Source organism: Anopheles aquasalis, chromosome X (assembly GCF_943734665.1).
Source record: "Anopheles aquasalis chromosome X, idAnoAquaMG_Q_19, whole genome shotgun sequence".
Lineage (NCBI taxonomy): Eukaryota > Metazoa > Arthropoda > Insecta > Diptera > Culicidae > Anopheles > Anopheles aquasalis.
Window position 1 is genome coordinate 7,444,949 of NC_064876.1, and position 17,922 is coordinate 7,462,870.

The window sequence follows — 17,922 nt, forward strand, 5'->3', positions numbered from 1 at the left end:
CGCGTGCGTAAGTAATAGACTCCTGCCGGTAAATGCTTTGCTGTTGCTGCTAAAGGTTAACATCCAGAATAAAAAAAATCATTTCAACACGTACATGTGGTGGTTTATTGGCTATCGACTGTTTTTATTAGCATTTCATATCCGGATGATTCATCATCACTTATCAAAATAATCGCCAAAAGGGTAAGACACCCTCAAACCACCCTAGGCAGTATAAGGGAACAAGAGTGTGCCGTTTTCAGAAACTGCAAATAACCATTAGAACACTGCCGGCAATCGCATTTTTTCTGAAAAACGACTCGAGCGAAACGGAATGATACGTATCATTATTTATGGAACGGGTCCTTCTGAATATAGCGTTTGAGGGCGTCGTCGCTAGCTGGATCGACCACTGACAGAGCACCAAAACCTTCATCATCCACGAAGCAAATCTCGTGACCGTCGGGATCGGCTAAAATGATGACTCGGACGGAGGCCTTTCCAGGCGTATCGAGCGTAATGAGGGGCTTCAGTATCGCCCCATCCACACCGCGCATCAGCTGATCGATCTGTGGCTGCACGTCGTACGGTACGGCGAACGCAATGCGCCCGTACGCTTTCGCACGCACCAACGGTTCCTCCAGCTGGCGGAATTCCAGAATGAACTTACCCTGGTCGTAGGACAGCTCACTTACGCCCGGCCCGGTGGCCGATAGCTTCTCCATTTTAAGCTTATCAGCCCAAAAGGCAAGCGAGCAATTCAAGTCGGTCACGTGCAAGGCGACACGCTCGATCACCTCGTCGGTGGCGGATGTCTCATCGGACCGGATGAAAAATTTGTAGCCATCCGGCGAGCACAGTGCAAGCTGCCCTTCTTTCTCAGTGAAAGGATAGTTGCTCTTACGCGCACGAGCAGCTGCCTCTGACGATTTAACGGTAATAGCAGCCAAATCGTTGCCTAGAACGTAGTCTGATACGCCGTAATTGTAAGTCAGCTCGAGGACAAAATGCTCATCTTCCGGTCCGTAGCCTATCATCGTTTTGCTCCAGCGGTTATCGTACGGCCTGTGTGATCGTACAAACATGAAATGAGAGGGGACAAAATTAGGCGCATTCATTCCATGTGCTAACCGATGACTGCACCGATTTTACCCATTACACGCGGCATCGCAACCTTCCGTAAACTCCTCATGCCGCAATACCTTAAAAGAAAAAAAAAATCAACAATAATCAGATGTTCAATATTTGCAAACAATCCGCAAACGCAGCGCCGGTGGCTTACCTTCATGTTTAATACATCGCGGAAGAAATGGATATTCTTTTGGCGGTTTCCTATCTTCAGAACGTAATGTAGTGCCCGAGAGGAATTCATGGTTGATAGGGTTTTGAGATTTGGAACAAGAGAACAGTCACTTGTAGAATGATGACAATTGTTCCAGAGAAAAGAATTAATATACACAGCCTCCCGCTGGTGAACAATACCCAATTAGAAATTTGAATCGGTATGGCACTGGAAGTTGAAAATTACGCTGTTTTTGGGACAATTTATCGGTTCTTGGCCTCGAATCTGAACAGGACAGTTGAGCTGTCAAAATGTTAGAATGTTTCCACACTACAAAAAATCTTTTAGCCGGGGATACATGAAGCGTAAACTCAAGCGTAAAGGCAGGAATACACGAAGCGTAAACTGTCGTATAAACTCAGAATGTAATGCCAAAAAGTTTACGCTTCGTGTGGCAGGCATAATCGCATAAAAGTTTATACCGAAACGTCAACTGCAATTACATTCGTGCACCTGCAATTACACTATGCTATTACATCAATTACTTGAGTTTCTGGCCACAAAAAACATAAATCGACGAGATAAGTTGATTTCTGAACATCTTTTTTTATATTTAAAGATGTTTTTACTGTATATTTGCGATTGTAGAACATTCAATTCATCATAACGCTACGCTTCATGTTGGTGCTGTGTTTACGCTTGCTTTTACGCGCGGATTTACGCTCCGCGGGCCTATAATCTTTTTGACATAAGTATAATCTTTTTGGCATTACACTCTGAGTTTATACGAGAGTTTACGCTTCATGTATCCCCGCCTTAAATATAAAATTAATTTACACTTGAACAAGTTTACATGACCGGGTTGAGACGTGTAATCCGAATTACACTGAACTTTTATCGACTTTTGTAAGAAAAATAGGATCTTTTTTCCGAAGAAAAAGATTAAAAACGTTAGTAATGATCACTCACTGTTAATGCAAACCACAAACAGGAAATATAGTGAGGCAAATCGCTTGCAAACAGCGTTTACGCTAGGATTTATGCTCCGTGGACCTATGATCTTTTTTACACCGTGTAAACGGCAAATGTAAACGTTTTGGCATTACATTCTGAGTTTATACGAGAGTTTACGCTTCATGTATCCCCGGCTTTTGACGAAAATAGCTCTTTTGATGAAAAGCGCTACTTTAACCAAATTCCTGCCGACAGAATAGCGCAAAACACACCTACAAAACGCCTTTATCAATGCCTGAACAAGAATGCTTATTTAGCGGTTTGTTTCTCGTGTGTACGAGGGAGATAGGATGATAAGGACGAACGGGTGTTGTAGAGGACGTCTCCCATGTGGGCGAGTGAGAGAGAACGATCACTTATCTCCCTCGTACACACAAGAAACAAACCGCTAAATATGCTGCCTTGTACTGGCATTGATAAAGGCGTTTTGTAGGTGTGTTTTGCGCTATTCTGTCGGCAGGAATTGGCAAACAGTGCACCTAAACGGTGAAACGATTCTCAGGTTCAACAATTTGCTCAATTTTGCTGAGAATGGCCCGAGCCTGGCCCGACCCGTCTGACCAGGCTCCATAGTGAGAAGACGGCTAATGAGCTTGCCGCTATAGTGAGAAGGAAGAAAAACGTCAAACACGAGATTCTCAGTATGGAGCTTGCTGCTGGCGGCCTTTCTCTCTGTGTGAGGCCGTTCGCTCCCGCAAAGAACGGTCCTCTCTCAGTATGGAGCTTAGCTGTTTAGCGAAATTCTCAGGGTGTGTGAGTCGCATGCCGCCGTTGATTCCCTGTGTGCCTGCGAGCGAGTGTGTGCGCCACTCGCGGCGAACAGCTGTATGCTCTCGTATGGCGTGTATGATCGAGCGAGAGAGGGATATCGCTTGCCTTTTCTCGCATGGGACCGCGGCTTCGGAGACCGTTTCAAACTACTTTAGTTTTTATATGTTTTTCTCTAATAAAAAAAGGAATTTGAATGTAAAATTGTAGCTATTCAAATTGTTAATGATTTAAGTGTGATTTGGTACCAGATAATCGTTGGTTTGGCCTGTAAAAATGCCGTATCAAGCTGCAGAAGTCGACTCAAAATTGTTTTCCAAACTTCCTTTTCCGTACATTTAGGCAAGAATTGTTGAGCCGGATGTTGATTGTTTAGTATTTCTTAAACTTATTTAAACCTGTCATATGTATGAGAAGAATTGTAGAACAATTCCTTCCTCAATCACATGTTTGCCGTGAAGTGGTTTGTAACTCTTTTACCCTCGTTCCGCAAGCTGATAGTAAAGATCTATACTTCTTGTACGAACGATGAGACAAAAGATAATAAAGCACTCCGATTCTACAAAAGTGTAACTCTTTTTTCTAAATTTGCTGAACATTCAGTCGCAGATTAAAATGCTTTGTTAAGGGGTTTTGTTTCCAAGCAAAAGTAATTGGGAAAGAACGATTCTATCGAGTGCACTACAGAAAAACGGTACATTCAATTTTCCCTAATCAACGCACTCTTTACTCTTGGCTTTGCCTTTGAGACCAGCCGGGCTGAAACAAAGGTTGCTTTACAGAATCAAAGAGGAATACGCAAGAGGAACAATAGAGACAAAGTAATGCAATATTAGTAGTCTAACGAAACATCGATAGATGTACCTTAGCGGATAGAAACGGCTCATGAAATACTTCGGAACCAGCGCTGTTAGCCTTTCGATTGCGCTCGGTTGTGTCTCCGTCTGGAGTAACATGCATTAAACGGTTTATAATGCATTTGTAATTAATTACAAACACATTTACTTCCAAAGAATCCCAAAGACGAAAGGTTCTATCATGTAGAAGCGTCCGTTTGAATTTGTTCTCGCTTTTTAATAGTGGTATTTGTGTTTTATATCCTGCCTGTTTGCCGACGATCGTACGTAAAACAGTCGGCAGATACACTTTTTACGAACAGTGTGGGGGTTGATATAAACTATTAGATGATATTTGAGGACTCCAAGACCACGACCGCTCGTCGGTTGTATCACCTGATAAGAATATCGTCACCACTGAGCCAAACTTGTGCGGCCCTCGTTGATACAGCGGAATATGTCCTGTTTCAGAAATCGAGGATTGTTGAAGCCAGGATTGAATGAACGCCAATAAGTAAGATAACCTTTTACACCACAGACAACTACGTGAGCCACTTAATAACATGGCTGCATCGGGATACTCTTAGCAAAACTGCAAGTGTTTCTTTGCATACCTTGGTTGCCTTTAGAACTAGCAAAATTTAAAACAATTCTGTGACTTGGCGCTGCTATTATGCAATTTGGCACGGACCATTCTTAGTTGAGAAATGCTTTTCACGAGTGCAGAGACTGTTACCAGAAGTAGATACCGTTAGTGCAAAGCACACTGTTGTTGGAAACATTATTCTAAATAGCTCTGCTAAAGTAAACGTGCCGCCTATGAAGGATTAAGCGCAGCTCGGCGATGAATCTTTTGCTAAACTATCTTAGTTCACAAACAGATTCAGACCGTATAAAGCGGGATAGATTTGTGCAAGACACTTGATGCGCAATTTTAGGAAACCGAGACAGGAATTTTTACTATAATCATCAAGAATCACCCCGAAACGGACACTGATGATGATATGGAAAGGAAGAACAGATATTTTTACTCGGGCCGCTCCCTTGCCAATAAATCGTCCTTGAGTTGCCGCTAACAGTTTGAGTGTAACAACGTTTTCCTGCATCCCTAATGGTACTTCTAGTTCTGGCAGCCACCCACGTTCCCGTTGATTATGTGTTACAATCGTTCCATGTAGTCTTTCAGTAGCCAAGCCGTACAGTGTGCCTTGTGCGGTCAAGCTTTGCTGGTGAAGATCGTGGTTTTGATTGATGCCATGTACGATCCTTGACATGGCATGCATTTGATTTCAATATAAACTGTGACTGATTGAGCAAGCAGACATTGCGTCTCTTTGCAGGAAAAAGGACATCTTTATGCGCCTCAATTTGATCCCGATTGCGGCTGCAACGCACCTGCGCGGTTCCAAAATGCCGACGTATTTCCTCTGCTTTTCCCACCGCCAATTACGCTACCGCTGCGAATAGCAATCGTACCTGACCAGCACGCAGTATCGTTTAACCTTATCATCCTTACAGCTCGCGCTAAACGGTCCATCCCAACGCGATGGGAAGCATGAAAAACCGCATCTCTATGCGGTGGACACCGTGGAGCGCAAGTAGATGATCGAGCAAACATTCGGGAAAAGAGCACAAAGAGCAAAACTATTCATACTGTGTGCACAGCACTCTCCGTTTCGCATATTCTTATTGATATGCATACTTATTGATTTCAAGTTGATAAAGTTGTGCACCGTGTTATTGTGCGTTTAAAGTGCTCCGCCACAAAGTTTGGTTCCGATCGCATCGACGAAATACAACCACATCGGCAGGTAAGTATGGTTCTCTCAATAAATAATCGCCATGCATTAATCGTTCTCTCGAATAATTCCAGCCGCGAAACACCGATCACGACTACCATCACACAGACACCGACCCACGACCCCACAGCCATGACCGAAGACGAAGTCGTTCCCTCTACAGAATAACAGCTGTAGCACAGAGCGAGGGAAAAAGGGGGAAGGAACACAGAGAGAAAAGAGAAGCGGGAAGAGAGAGAACCGGCGGCGGCGGCCGACCATTCTCTTTTTTTTTGCTCTCAACCGCAGCCACGAGCCACCACGAGGCTGCTTCCTTTCTTCGAGCAGCTTCAGAAAAAGGTCGCAAGTTGGTAACAAAAACCTCCAGCCCCTTTGGTGAGAACGGGAATTGCGACCCACTTGCGACCTTTTTCCAAAGCACGTGCTCGGCTCGAATTATGGTCGATTGGGTCGTTTCAGAATCAGAGTTAGCCGGCGTTTTCGGTCCCTACTGACACATTGTTAGACACAGCGGGGCTGCTCGTTTGATCTAAAATTGGGAACCGTATCATTTAAACGAGCAAAAGTAGATAATATACCTGTTAATCCTTTGCACTTTTTCGGAATCAAACGCACGCTAGTTTGGTGATGAACGTAAACAAAGCCCGAAATGTCAAAAAACAAAAAAAGTGATATGACGTCTCCGGTTTAGTTAATACACTTTGGTTTCATTTACGCAGGCTGGTGCGACCCGTGCGCACTTTTCGTACACCAGTTCCACATATTGCGGCCATCATGCTGCTTCATGGGTCAGTCCTTTCTTCTTCGCTTGCTCTTCTTAACGATTGAGTCTTATTTTTCTAATATTTCGTCCCTCAACTGTCGAGTGTCTGGGTCGTGATATTGTTTACATTGTTCTTTACGGGTACGCGCTAGTCCCGAGTGTGAAAGACAGTTTGTTATGCACCTAAAAACCCCGCACCGCAACAACAGCGAGTGATTTTTTACTTGAGCTTAGGTAAGGATCTACTGGTAGAAGAGGTCGAATCGCATTTTCTCGCAACGAAGCCAACCAGGTTTTCCGGTGAAGGCGACCTCGTGTGGTAAGTGTGGGCTCCGCAAACACACTCCGGAACAAGCAAGCAGTCAACCACCGGTGGGTGAAGGTGAGGGAAAGGGCGGGCGGAATCGGAGCCCGGTCCCGGGGTACGGGGTCTCCAAACTAGGCGCGTGCGCGCGCGTGCGTTGCAAGGGATTTGTCGAGTACGTGCGTGCGTGTGTGTGTGATGCGATACGAAAAGTGGTGTGCAAAACATAAGATCCGTTAACCGTACACCGCGTGTGCGAGTATGTTTGTGTATGTGTACATGTGATTAAACTACTGCTTCCTCCTTCTAGCCTCTTGAGTTTCGTCACATTCAACCGGATCAATTGCTACAGAGCATTCGGGGGAGGTGAGGGAGGGAATGTCTTTTAAAGCATAGCGACAATCGGAACAAACAACCAACCAACGTCCCCACCACGACCTATCTTAGGGCAGCGGCACGGCTACGGCGAAGAAATGCAAGATGGCGGTATGTGCTGGCGTTTCTGGTCGGTTGCTACTAGAGCGAGCATGCAGGTGTAATGGTGAGCCTCGCCTCATGCTAGCATGAGCCAAGCGCGCACGAGGCGAATCGGAATCATAAACGACCAGGGACAAGCAAGCGGCCCATCATCACTAGAGTAAATATAGGCGGCGTAAGCCAACACACCACCAGAGCCACAATGTTTCGGTGAATGAACCTCGCATGTGCGTGTGTAGTGCTGCACAGCTCGGTCACAGCTCACGCAACTAATAGCATGCTCACTCTAGCAGCGCTGTTGTGAGTTGAACATATGATATAAGAATGCCGGATGCAGCAGCATCGCACTCAAAGTGTATTCAGAAGCCATGTGAAGTCATCCCGAAAAAAATCGCTCGCTAACATTAGAAAAATGAATGAAAAATTTGGTAGATGCTGAAGCCTTCTGAAAGAATGTTTTGGTTGCAATCGGAGATTCTGTTTTCGCTTTGAGTAAGAAATCGGTTTCGAAGGTTCAAGTTTTTCATGTTTTTAAGAATTCTCATTCTAAAAGTACAAAAGGTCAGATATTCTATCCCTTCGCGAGACAACAATGATGGTTTGGGCGCTACCGGTGGATACGGTGTCGAAGGTAGCCCCACGGATTCCCGTAAGTGACCGATCACTCGCTCGTTTGTGGAAAAGAAAGAGTTTGAATCATTTAAACGAGTAGAAGCGATATTATGGACACTATTATGTAGCACGAAGCGAGTTCCCTCGCCGCTTGCTTCGGCAGACGAGTGCGCTTGAAAACCGTATTATACTGCACAAGTGAACACATAGATAATTATCATTAGGGGTAATAGTGGATTATTTGAATGAAATAACAAACTTTTTGCCTGCTTCAATTGAAAACAAACTTGTCCACTTTGACAGCTTGGATGACCACCTTCGGGTCCTCGACAGCGACGAGCGCGTTCGTCTACTCCAGTGGTCTCAATCTCGCGGCCCTCCAAGATATTTTGTGCGGCTCGCGGCCACGTCCACGAGTATATGTTAGATGTATTTGGTCTTTAATGCTCTTTGTATGTTCTTTGTCAGTTTTTTCTATGCACAAGTTGGAATTGAAGATTTGTGGTATATCTACAATGACGATAGCGATCAAAAAATTGAGTAATGAACAATTTTCTCAACATTTCAACATTCACTTGATTCCTTAAACTGCGGCCCGCTACTTTGCTGATACTGTCCTCTGCGGCTCGCGTGTCTATATGAGTTTGAGACCCCTGGTCTACTGTGATGCAGAACTTACAGTTGTGTTCAAAACAATAGCAGTGGCTAGTTCAAAAGCTAAAGGCCGGAATACACGAAGCGTAAACTCTCGTATAAACTCAGAATGTAATGCCAAAAAGATTATACTTATGTCAAAAAGATTATAGGCCCGCGGAGCGTAAATCCGTGTGTAAAAGCAAGCGTAAACTTAGCACCAACATGAAGCGTAGCGTTATGATGGATTCAATGTTCTTCAATCGCTAATATACAGTAAAAACATCTTAAAATATTAAAGAAGATGTTCAGAAATCAACTTATCTCGTCGATTTATATTTTTTGTGGCCAAAAACACGTGTAATTGATGTAATAGCATAGTGTAATTGCAGGTGCACGAATGTAATTGCAGTTGACGTTTCGGTATAAACTTTTATGCGATTATGCCTGCCACACGAAGCGTAAACTTTTTGGCATTACATTCTGAGTTTATACGAGAGTTTACGCTTCATGTATCGCCGGCTTAAAAGGTAACATAAAATGATAATTCATGCATCGATTCGAAATCTGTTTGTTGTGTATACAAAAAGGAACAAAACTAAACAAGAATGCATAGTTTACTTTTTAAAATCAGCCCATTACTAAGAGCAATTTTAAAATAACTAAAAAAGTAGCCGTTCAAAACAATAGCAGTGTTTCACCATTCCTAGTATTTTCACTCGAGAATATCAAATTTGAAAAGAAAAAAAGGTTCCGTGGTACTGATATTGTTTTTTCCACTTCAATACTTTGTAGGATAGCCTTTATTCTTGATTACAGAAGCGCATCGCTTAGGCATAGAGCTCCCACGTCTTTGACATCGAGGGACAGGGATCGCCGCCCACGATTTACGAATTACTGACCAAAACTCTTCCATTTTCATCGGCTTTGCTTCCGAAACAGCATATTTGACATCTACCCATAGATTCCCAATGGAATTGAGATCAAGAGACGGCGCTGGCCACTCCATAACCTCGATGTTCTTCGGCTGAATCCACGCTTTTACGCGTTCACTAGTATATTTAGGATCATTATCCTGTTGAAATAATAATTTCAATGGAATTTCTTCTTCAGCATAAGAAAGCATGACCTAGACAAGGATTCTGGTGTATGCATGATGGTCTATGATGCCTGGTATACGATAAAATGGCCAGGCAATATAGGAGGAAAAACATCCCCATACTATTACATTGGCCTCCTCATGTTTCAATGTCCTTACCGTATTCCGTGGTTGAAATTCTGTGGCAAATGGACGTCTTACGTACTAACGACGGTATTTTGATCCAAGCAACACTATTTTGGATTTATCAGATCACAAAACATTGCGCCATTTTTCGTCACCAGTCGACGTAGATTTTTGAAAACTTAAGACGATTAGCAACATGTTGATTCGTATCCGTAAGATACCAACTTAAAAAAAAATGTTGATTCGTCAACAAGGGTACTTTACGGGGACTACGTGCGTACAGATTAGCTTCTATTAATCGTCCCCTGACTGTTACTGTGCTCGCAAACAAGTCCAATGCATCCCTAATCCTGTTGGAAGTGATTGTTGGATCTCTCGTGGACATGTTCACTATCTTTCAGCCAGTCTCCTGAGACTTGCATCGCGGCCGGCACTAGATTTTGCCTCCGCTTTCCATTTTAAATCATTGCTGATCATTTTAGCACAGCACCCCAGTAATTCATAAAGCTGCTGGTACGACTTTTCTTACCTTTCCATATTTTTAAAATAAAATTCCGATTTTCATCAGAACAATGGTTAGAGGGTCCCATTTTACTGCTGTAAAAATAAAAAAGTCTTGCCTTTCGTTAATTTTTCACTTTTTACGGGTTAATACCTATTGATGGAAAAGCAAAACGTGCAAAGGTTTTTTTTTAACACAAAATAACAATGAAAACAGCTTAAAACCGCTCACCACTGCTATTATTTTGAACAGTGAAAAACAGACGTTGCGGAAGTTTTTCGCAAAAATATCAACAAATTATGATATTGATGGTGCAAGTAGTATGTCTATCTTATCAGTGATCCCACCACTACACACCCACATGATCGATTGATAAAATAGGCAACGCACACTTGAATAATGATCATTTCTTTACTGGGTGGTTCGGCACTGCTATTATTTTGAACACAACTGTAGCATCGACGAGCGAACTCGCCAAAAAACTACTCGACTCGTGCTACATAATCGTACCTTACACCTGATTGAACGTTTCCTTCGCATCACCAAACGCTTGCTGTCGATCTGGTCTACTAAGGTTCAGCATCTGGCAAACAAAATCCTAAATGGCGTCGAAAAACGCGCGATGAACCTGATTCCTTAATACATTTTGATCGCGCTCTTGATTCGTAACCAGCCCCCAAACACAGCGTCTCTTTGATTTCTTTCCGGCTGCTGCTGCCAAATCTAACCAGCTGCCGAGCACACACGAGCATGTCCACCGTTAGCAAGGTCATGAAAATTATCATTGATATTTTATGGTTTTACTGTTTCATTATTTTTTATTATTATTTCACAGGCTGGCTAGCTTCCTTTTTCTCGGTCACAGCACTGAGATCGTGTTTGTTGGGGTCGGGTCGTTGTTGCTGTGGTGGCGTGCTGTAGTGTGCCTAGCACCGCGCGCTACGCTGTGGATAATACTGAATTGATATTTAATGCTCAATGTTCAATTTACCTCCCGGCTGTCCTGCAGGCCTGGAGGTTTTTTGGCTGCGGTGATCTTGCGATTTTACACAGCACGCCCTATTGTGATTTGAAGGATTGTCCGGTAGTGCGGTAGCGCAAGGAAGTCCCGGACTGGTTAAAGGATGGCTGGGCAGGGCAGGGTGTTGTGTTAAATGGGTGAAGTATGTGTTGTCGTCAGCATGCTCGGCAAAACCGGTGACACTTAACCGGCATTAAAAAGAAGAAGAAGAAGGCAAAAACGAAAACCAAATAGAAAATAGATGAACATGCATTTGTTTGGATTGCAAAGTCAGCACGCTGTGGAATTTAAAACAACAATCTCGATCTCGATGCGTGCAACTTACGCACAACAGCGCTGCTGAATTAGCGACTTTTGTGTTACTAGGTGTCTATACTATTCGAATTCTTAGCTAAATGTAGTGAAGGCATTTTCTTATGTCACTCGTTTTTCCTTTGGGCTACCTGTGAGCGCTAGGCCGTTACACACTTCCTAACCATTTCTCATCATCTGTGGATAGTCGCAGCATATTGTACTGGAGGGAAAAGGGATAAGGAGAGAATGGTTGGTTTGCGCTGTTATCATGCTAACGGCCATTTTTAAAAACCGACAGTTTCAGGCATTGTTTAGCAAAAACACTGATTTTCTTTGGAGCTCGACTAACTGGAGCCTGATTTCTCGGTAAATATCGCTGGAACGTCGCCCGCAGTGTAAGGACATAATTATTAACGGCCATTCTTTCTGATCCGCCATCAAGGAGCAGTTATCCCCCTGTCTCCAGTCATCCAGGATCAGACTCTCATCACAGAATTCTGCATTGCTGCTGGACCCTGCGTACACATAGCGTAGAATCTCACGACAATGTATGTAGCGTAAAGGGTCTATAGGAGCAAGGTGAAGTCATCCCGAACAAAATCCCTCACGAAGATTAGATAAAAGAATGAGAAAATTTGACAGGCACTGTTACACTGACAGTTGTATGTTTTGGTTGCAATCGGAGATGCTAGTTTCGCTTTGATGAGTAAGAAATCCGTTTGGAAGGTTCAAGTTTTCCAAGTTTTTAAGAATTCTGATTCTAAAAGTGTAAAAGGTCAAGTTTCCAATCCCTTCGCGAGACAGCACTGTTGATTTGGGCGCTACTGGCGGAAGATGCTCCCTGGAAACGGTGCTCCACAGATCCCCGGCCAACAGCCCCACGGATCCCCGTAAGTGACCGCTAACTCGTTCGTTTTTTGGAAACAAAGCATATGAATCATTTAAACGAGCAAAAGCGATACTATACCTGATAAAACCATTGAAAATTTCCGGATTTTCTTCGTATCACCAAACGCTTTCAGTTGATTTGGTAAACATGTATTTGACAGCCAGTGATGCACAGCCAAAATCCAATATGGCGGCGAGCGAAGTGCTATTACTTCACCTGGTTCCTATACACACTTTGGGCCACATACATTATCTCCAGATTCTGGGCAATGTGTACGCAGGGTTACAGCGCCTCCTGACGACAGCGAGAATTACCGAGAATGAGAAGAGATTGAGAATTGAGAATGTCGGTAAAAGACTAAAATAGCCCCCCCCCCCCCCTCCCCGCTCACGGTGAGCTACTGAGTGACCGAAAAAATCGCTAATTTCTACATTTTTGATAGCCAAATCTCCATTATAATATGCGGAAACGTAAATTAATGTATTAGGGAAGGGGGGAGGGGTGAAAAAAATACATTTAATCAGTTAAAAAGCAGTTTTTTCGGTCAGTCAGTAACTCACCGTGAGTGGCCTATTTTAGTATTTTACCAGAATGTCAAATCCGAATCGAGAATGCTTTCGCTCGTGTAGAAAAAGAGAATAAAGCGAAAAATGAGATTTAGCTGAGCAAGCTGTCAAACTATCTGTCATTGCCTGTTGTTTTGACAGCACAGAAATTCTCGTACGAGTCTCGGGCCATTCTCAGCTAAATTGAGCAAATTCTTAACACTGAGAATTGCTTCACCGTCTGGGGCGCTGTTAGGTGCGCGGCCAGAATAGCTTCATTCACAATTATGAAACTTTCATTGGCCTGGTTATAAAGAGCTTTCATCGCTGAGGCGACTTGCAAATCTTTGCTTCAAAGGCCGGCAACGGTACCAATCTGTTTTGCAATTCTCAAACACACTCAAAACCTGTAGCCAGTTTTTTTAGTTCTCGAGCGAATTATCAGCTGACCTGGAATAGAGCAACTTGGATTTGAAGTAAAGTGTCTGTACATCTTAACATTGGTCGGCAACATGAAATCAACGTTTTTTCAAGCGTCTTTTTGTCGATTCATCATGGAAAGTAGCTATCGTGGCCGCGCTGCAGCTTTATACAGTGATGAGGAATGGGATGAAGGTGTCAACAGGAACAAAACAACAGCAACAAAACACTCCGCAATATATGTCCCAATTCACAATTTGATTGCTATTTTTGCATTTCCTGCCACTCGTGTGTAGCACCAGCCGCGCCGCGCGGGTGATTTCATTCCCAAAGTTTCCTCCGCTGCCCAGTGCTGCTTATGTCAACATGTGCTGGCTAAGGCTGGTTGCGGCTGGGGAGGAGATGGAAGATTAATAAAAAATTGAACAAACCAGCAGTGCGTGCGGGTGGTAGGGTAAAGGTAGGGATAAAAATATAAACAAAATCATCAAGAATAAAGCAGCAGCAACAGTCCAGCCAACGAGGTGCGCGCTCACGCTGTTTTCCTTCGTTACTATCTCTGTCTTTCTGCTTTTGCTCTCTTTTTTCTTGTTTCGTTCACGTGTTGTTTCTTCTCGCTCGGCTCAATGTGTCGCGCTATTGGGTCGTAGAGGCTAAAGAGAGAAAAAGAAGGAAAGAAAGAGCGGCACGCCACCCACCAAAACATGTCTCTGCATCTCAGTCTCTCAGTCTGTCGGTCTCATCAGTCCAGCCGTACACACGAACACTACAGTGCGTTTCGTGTCGGGGTCCTGGGGGTAGGATGTTATTATTCATCATCGCGTTAGTGGTGAATCGCTAGCCATCCCTTTTTTCCGATTGTTCGGCTAATAAGCCCTTCACCAGACAGTGCTCTCCGATTCCCACGGCCACTACTGCCGGGGTAGAGGTGGCTGGTCCCTTGGTGTTGATGCTTACTTGTGCTTCGTTGGGCATCGGTTGCGGATAGCATAAGCAAGCAGGGCTAGCCTCTGCTAGGCTGTTGCCATCTTTTGCTGTACGCTGTACTCAAGCACACCCGTCTACTGCTCGGCGAGACGAGACAGTGAGTGTGTGTGCGTGTTTGTACCAGTAAGTACGCGCGCAACAACGTGTGTACCCCTCGGACAGTAGGCTTTTCTGCGGTGCGTAACAGTTCGTGCTTATGTGTCTGTGCATGTGCGCTCGTGTGTTTTGCTTTGGCTGCTTGGCTACACGCAGCATACTTGAGGCTATTTGTTGTATGTGCCTCCACATCTCCACGCCGCTTGTTGTCTTCAATCAATTCAATTTCAACCTGATATCGGTGCCCTCTCTATCTCTCCTTCTGCGTTTCTCTTTTTTTCGCGCACGCGCTCCCGCTGCGTCTGCTGCTGTATCGCACTTTTGCGCTCCCCCCTATCTATTCTTATTTCTTTCTTTCCCCTCGCTCGCTTGGGACGTATCGAAGGCACCAGCAAGCTGTCCTCCTCTTCCTTGTGTCTCACTCGCTCTACCTCAATCACTTGAGGTGCGTACTCGGCTTGGCTCGGCTCTCTGTTTGGGGTGCGTGTGTCATCCAAGTGGCAGTGTGAAGAGAGGAGTGCTTTCAGCAGAGACCTCTGTCGGTCATAAATAAGGTGTGGTAGGTTTGGGTGCGCAAGAATATAGACCATGAAGGCCAGCATCGCCAGCACCATTGCCGACGACAATCGACAAAACAGTATTTTCCACAACTGCTTGTTTGTTGGCCGATAGTGTACGGCCGCGTGAACGGAATCGAACTCCGTAGCAGCAACAGTGGAGCTGTTGGATAGGTGGAAAGGGATTTTTTTTTAATTGCTCACGTTCGGAAATGGCGCTTTACCCCACTACGCCGTGTGTCTAGAACGAGCCGCCGTGGCGACGCTGCAAGTAACCTGCTCCCCGCTAGCCTTTCTGCATCATCAGTTGAACCTGTGTGCGTGCGTGCGTGCATTTGTATGTGTTTGTGGTGTATATGAGAGAGCGGCGAGGTGTGAGTTCATTTCGTTAAATGTCTTACGCACCCGGTACGTCAGTGCGACGATAACGACGACGACGAAGGTGCGTTGGATAATTACATTATTATGATCACCAATCACCGGCTACTCAAAAATAATAGCAGCAAACCGTTGGCCTATTCTATTACGCGGTTCTCTTCTCAAACAAGCGGCAAATCAACCTATGTTCATCCGCAAAGTTGTGCGATGTACAACCGGATCTCGTAGCATAGCGATCCCGGGACGACTAGCGGGTTCTTTTAGCTAATCGATACCCAAGCCCGCACCGGCAGCGACGAATGGATAAGGGGGGAGGTGGCTGTGTAATGTTTTAGTTTACTAGTGATGTAAGCAGCGATTCCGGTTGCGTTGTGTGGCGACTCCTACCACAATTTTGCGTTTGTCAAGTTGTGACAGAATACATCAACGGGTGTGTGAATCAGGAGCATTCTAGCAGCAGCAACAACAACAACAAAAAGAATAAAAGCATGTCGTTGTTTTTTTTGCTGTTTTTAGCTAAGACGTAGTGTCGTGGGGCAGCACGCCAACATTTGCTGGTGCATAAAAGAAACAAGACGGGTAAAGGGGAATAAAGAAACTCGACCATCAATTTCCAGATCTTCGCGGGGTCTTCGCTATTTCTGCTGCTCCGCCTGGTTGTGTCTTGGTCAGAACACGCGGTTTGTGCAACCAACAAGCTTGCTCGAGAGCAAATTCTACAAGTCAAGTGAAAATGGTGTAGCGTGTGGAGCAGGCGAAAAAAAAACCACATCCAACCGTTCTTTCCCGATTCGTTCATGCTTTTGCTACAGCACCACGAAAATCCACAACCCCTCCTGGTATATGTGACCGTGTACCTCTGTATGTGTGCATTCGTACGTGCGTGCGTGTGTATGGTAGTGCATATCTCTTCGTATAGTTAAACGTATTTCGCTCCCTATCCGTAGATTGACATGAACAATGCCTGTGTATAGGTACTTTTATGCGATGCGAAAGGATTTTGATGTGTGACGAGCGTATCCCTTCGGCTAAAATAACACAAACACAGCACAGCACATTCAGTAAACATAGTTGGCTCATCTCGTGAAACAAGCAACAAAGCCATTGCTTATGCACTTTGGCGATAGGCTTGTTTTGCTTCGCGAAGGGCGCGAATACTGCGATCTGCTAGCGCCATCACAGAGTAAACTCGACCCTTATTGCGCGACTGTTTTTTCACTGTTTGATGTATGAGTGTGCACGCGCCTGATTATGCACCATAGTTGGGCAATTGCTGTGAGATTACTCTGTCTCGATAACATGGTGCTAAAGGTAAATAGCTAGACATCGCTGTTGTTGTTGGATGGAGGATGAGCTTTAGATTTTTTGCTATAATTATTCTTCTTACAGAGAGCTCGGTGTACCGTTGGTATGCAAAACGGGCACCGGTTCCCTCTATGAGCGATCCCTGCCCCGTTCGATGGTAAGAGGAACGAGAAACGTTTGACAGAACCTCGGTGTTCGGATCTACCATCCTAGTGATCACGTGTGGCTCTCACCGGCAGTAAAATGGTTTAAGGTTGCTCTCTTTCCCCCATCCGGTTATCATTGGTTTTTATCAGCATGTCAAATGCAATTGTAACAAGATGTATTGGTTCGAATCGGCATCGGGTGCAGCAAATGTGTAATCACAGCACCAGACGAGAAATGCACGCAAAACTGCCGTTAGCAGCATGAACCATTCGTCGATGTCGATTCATAGCGTTCAATTGCAACTTCCTTCAAAATTACAAACGATCGTTCTGTTCGAGTGGGAAAAGTTGGTAACAAATTCGGTGCTCATTCAAATAACTTCATGCTGAACTCATCTGGAACACGCCGGTGCATTTAACTCAACAGCCCCGGTGTGGAGCCGTTACACCATATACGCCGTTTTCCTTTCCTGCAGGGAGTTTGCGCAATTTCGGTTTGCGTTTATTTACCTTTTGACTTATTTTTAAACGCGGGGCTACAGTGCGCATGCCGAAAAGTATTATCAACCCAACTATCTTAGGTTGGAGAACTATCATACGAGCATAATTGAATCGCGAATTCGTCCGGTTTCCCTAAGACATACAGATATTACTAGCTTATTGTCTCATCAGTTCGTTTTTGCTGTACCACATTAGGATACTGTGGGTTCTGACACAGCATAAGACTCGACCCTCGACACAGCATAAACAGCATTTTGACTCTCTACAGTGCACTCGCCGGTAGTCCAATTACAAAATTGCGTTTTATCTCTAAAGATCCACAATTGTTTTTTAGTTGCCTATGTTTGGATCAGAGCGAAGGTCCGAGATCCGTCTATAGTGAAATGTATTGTCGAGATTAGACGAGTTTGGTGAGGCGGGTTGATAATCAGGAAATTTTGATTCCATTGATATTCTAAATGACGATAATGTAATACCAGATGTTTACATGATTAAGTTTGCCAGGTTTAACTAAGCTGTAGTTGCAGTAAAAAATAAGCAGCACATTAGCTTTGTTGCATTCATTCGTTAGTACTATAATTTCAAACAC

General features: G+C 44.3%; 2 protein-coding genes across 3 annotated transcripts in view; one reads left to right on the top strand and one right to left on the bottom strand.

Annotated features, from left to right (window-relative positions):
* Positions 1-95: 95 nt before the first annotated feature.
* On the bottom strand, positions 96-1,569 carry LOC126571061 (glyoxalase domain-containing protein 4). Its single transcript, XM_050229291.1, has 3 exons — positions 1,262-1,569; positions 1,132-1,181; positions 96-1,044 (listed from the first exon to the last, which is right to left on the bottom strand). Exons 1-3 carry the CDS (start codon positions 1,349-1,351, stop codon positions 327-329), a joined length of 858 nt encoding a protein of 285 aa, XP_050085248.1. The 5' UTR covers positions 1,352-1,569; the 3' UTR covers positions 96-326.
* A 5,095-nt stretch (positions 1,570-6,664) lies between these two features.
* LOC126570741 (forkhead box protein K2-like) overlaps positions 6,665-17,922 on the top strand; it is a 14,698-nt gene continuing 3,440 nt past the window's right edge. The window contains exon 1 of one of the 2 annotated variants that reach the window (XM_050228726.1): positions 6,665-6,760. The gene's annotated coding sequence lies outside the window, so the exon portion shown is untranslated. Of the gene's footprint in view, positions 6,761-12,350; positions 12,400-17,922 lie in introns of those variants that run through there. The other variant, XM_050228718.1, reaches the window with a different exon arrangement.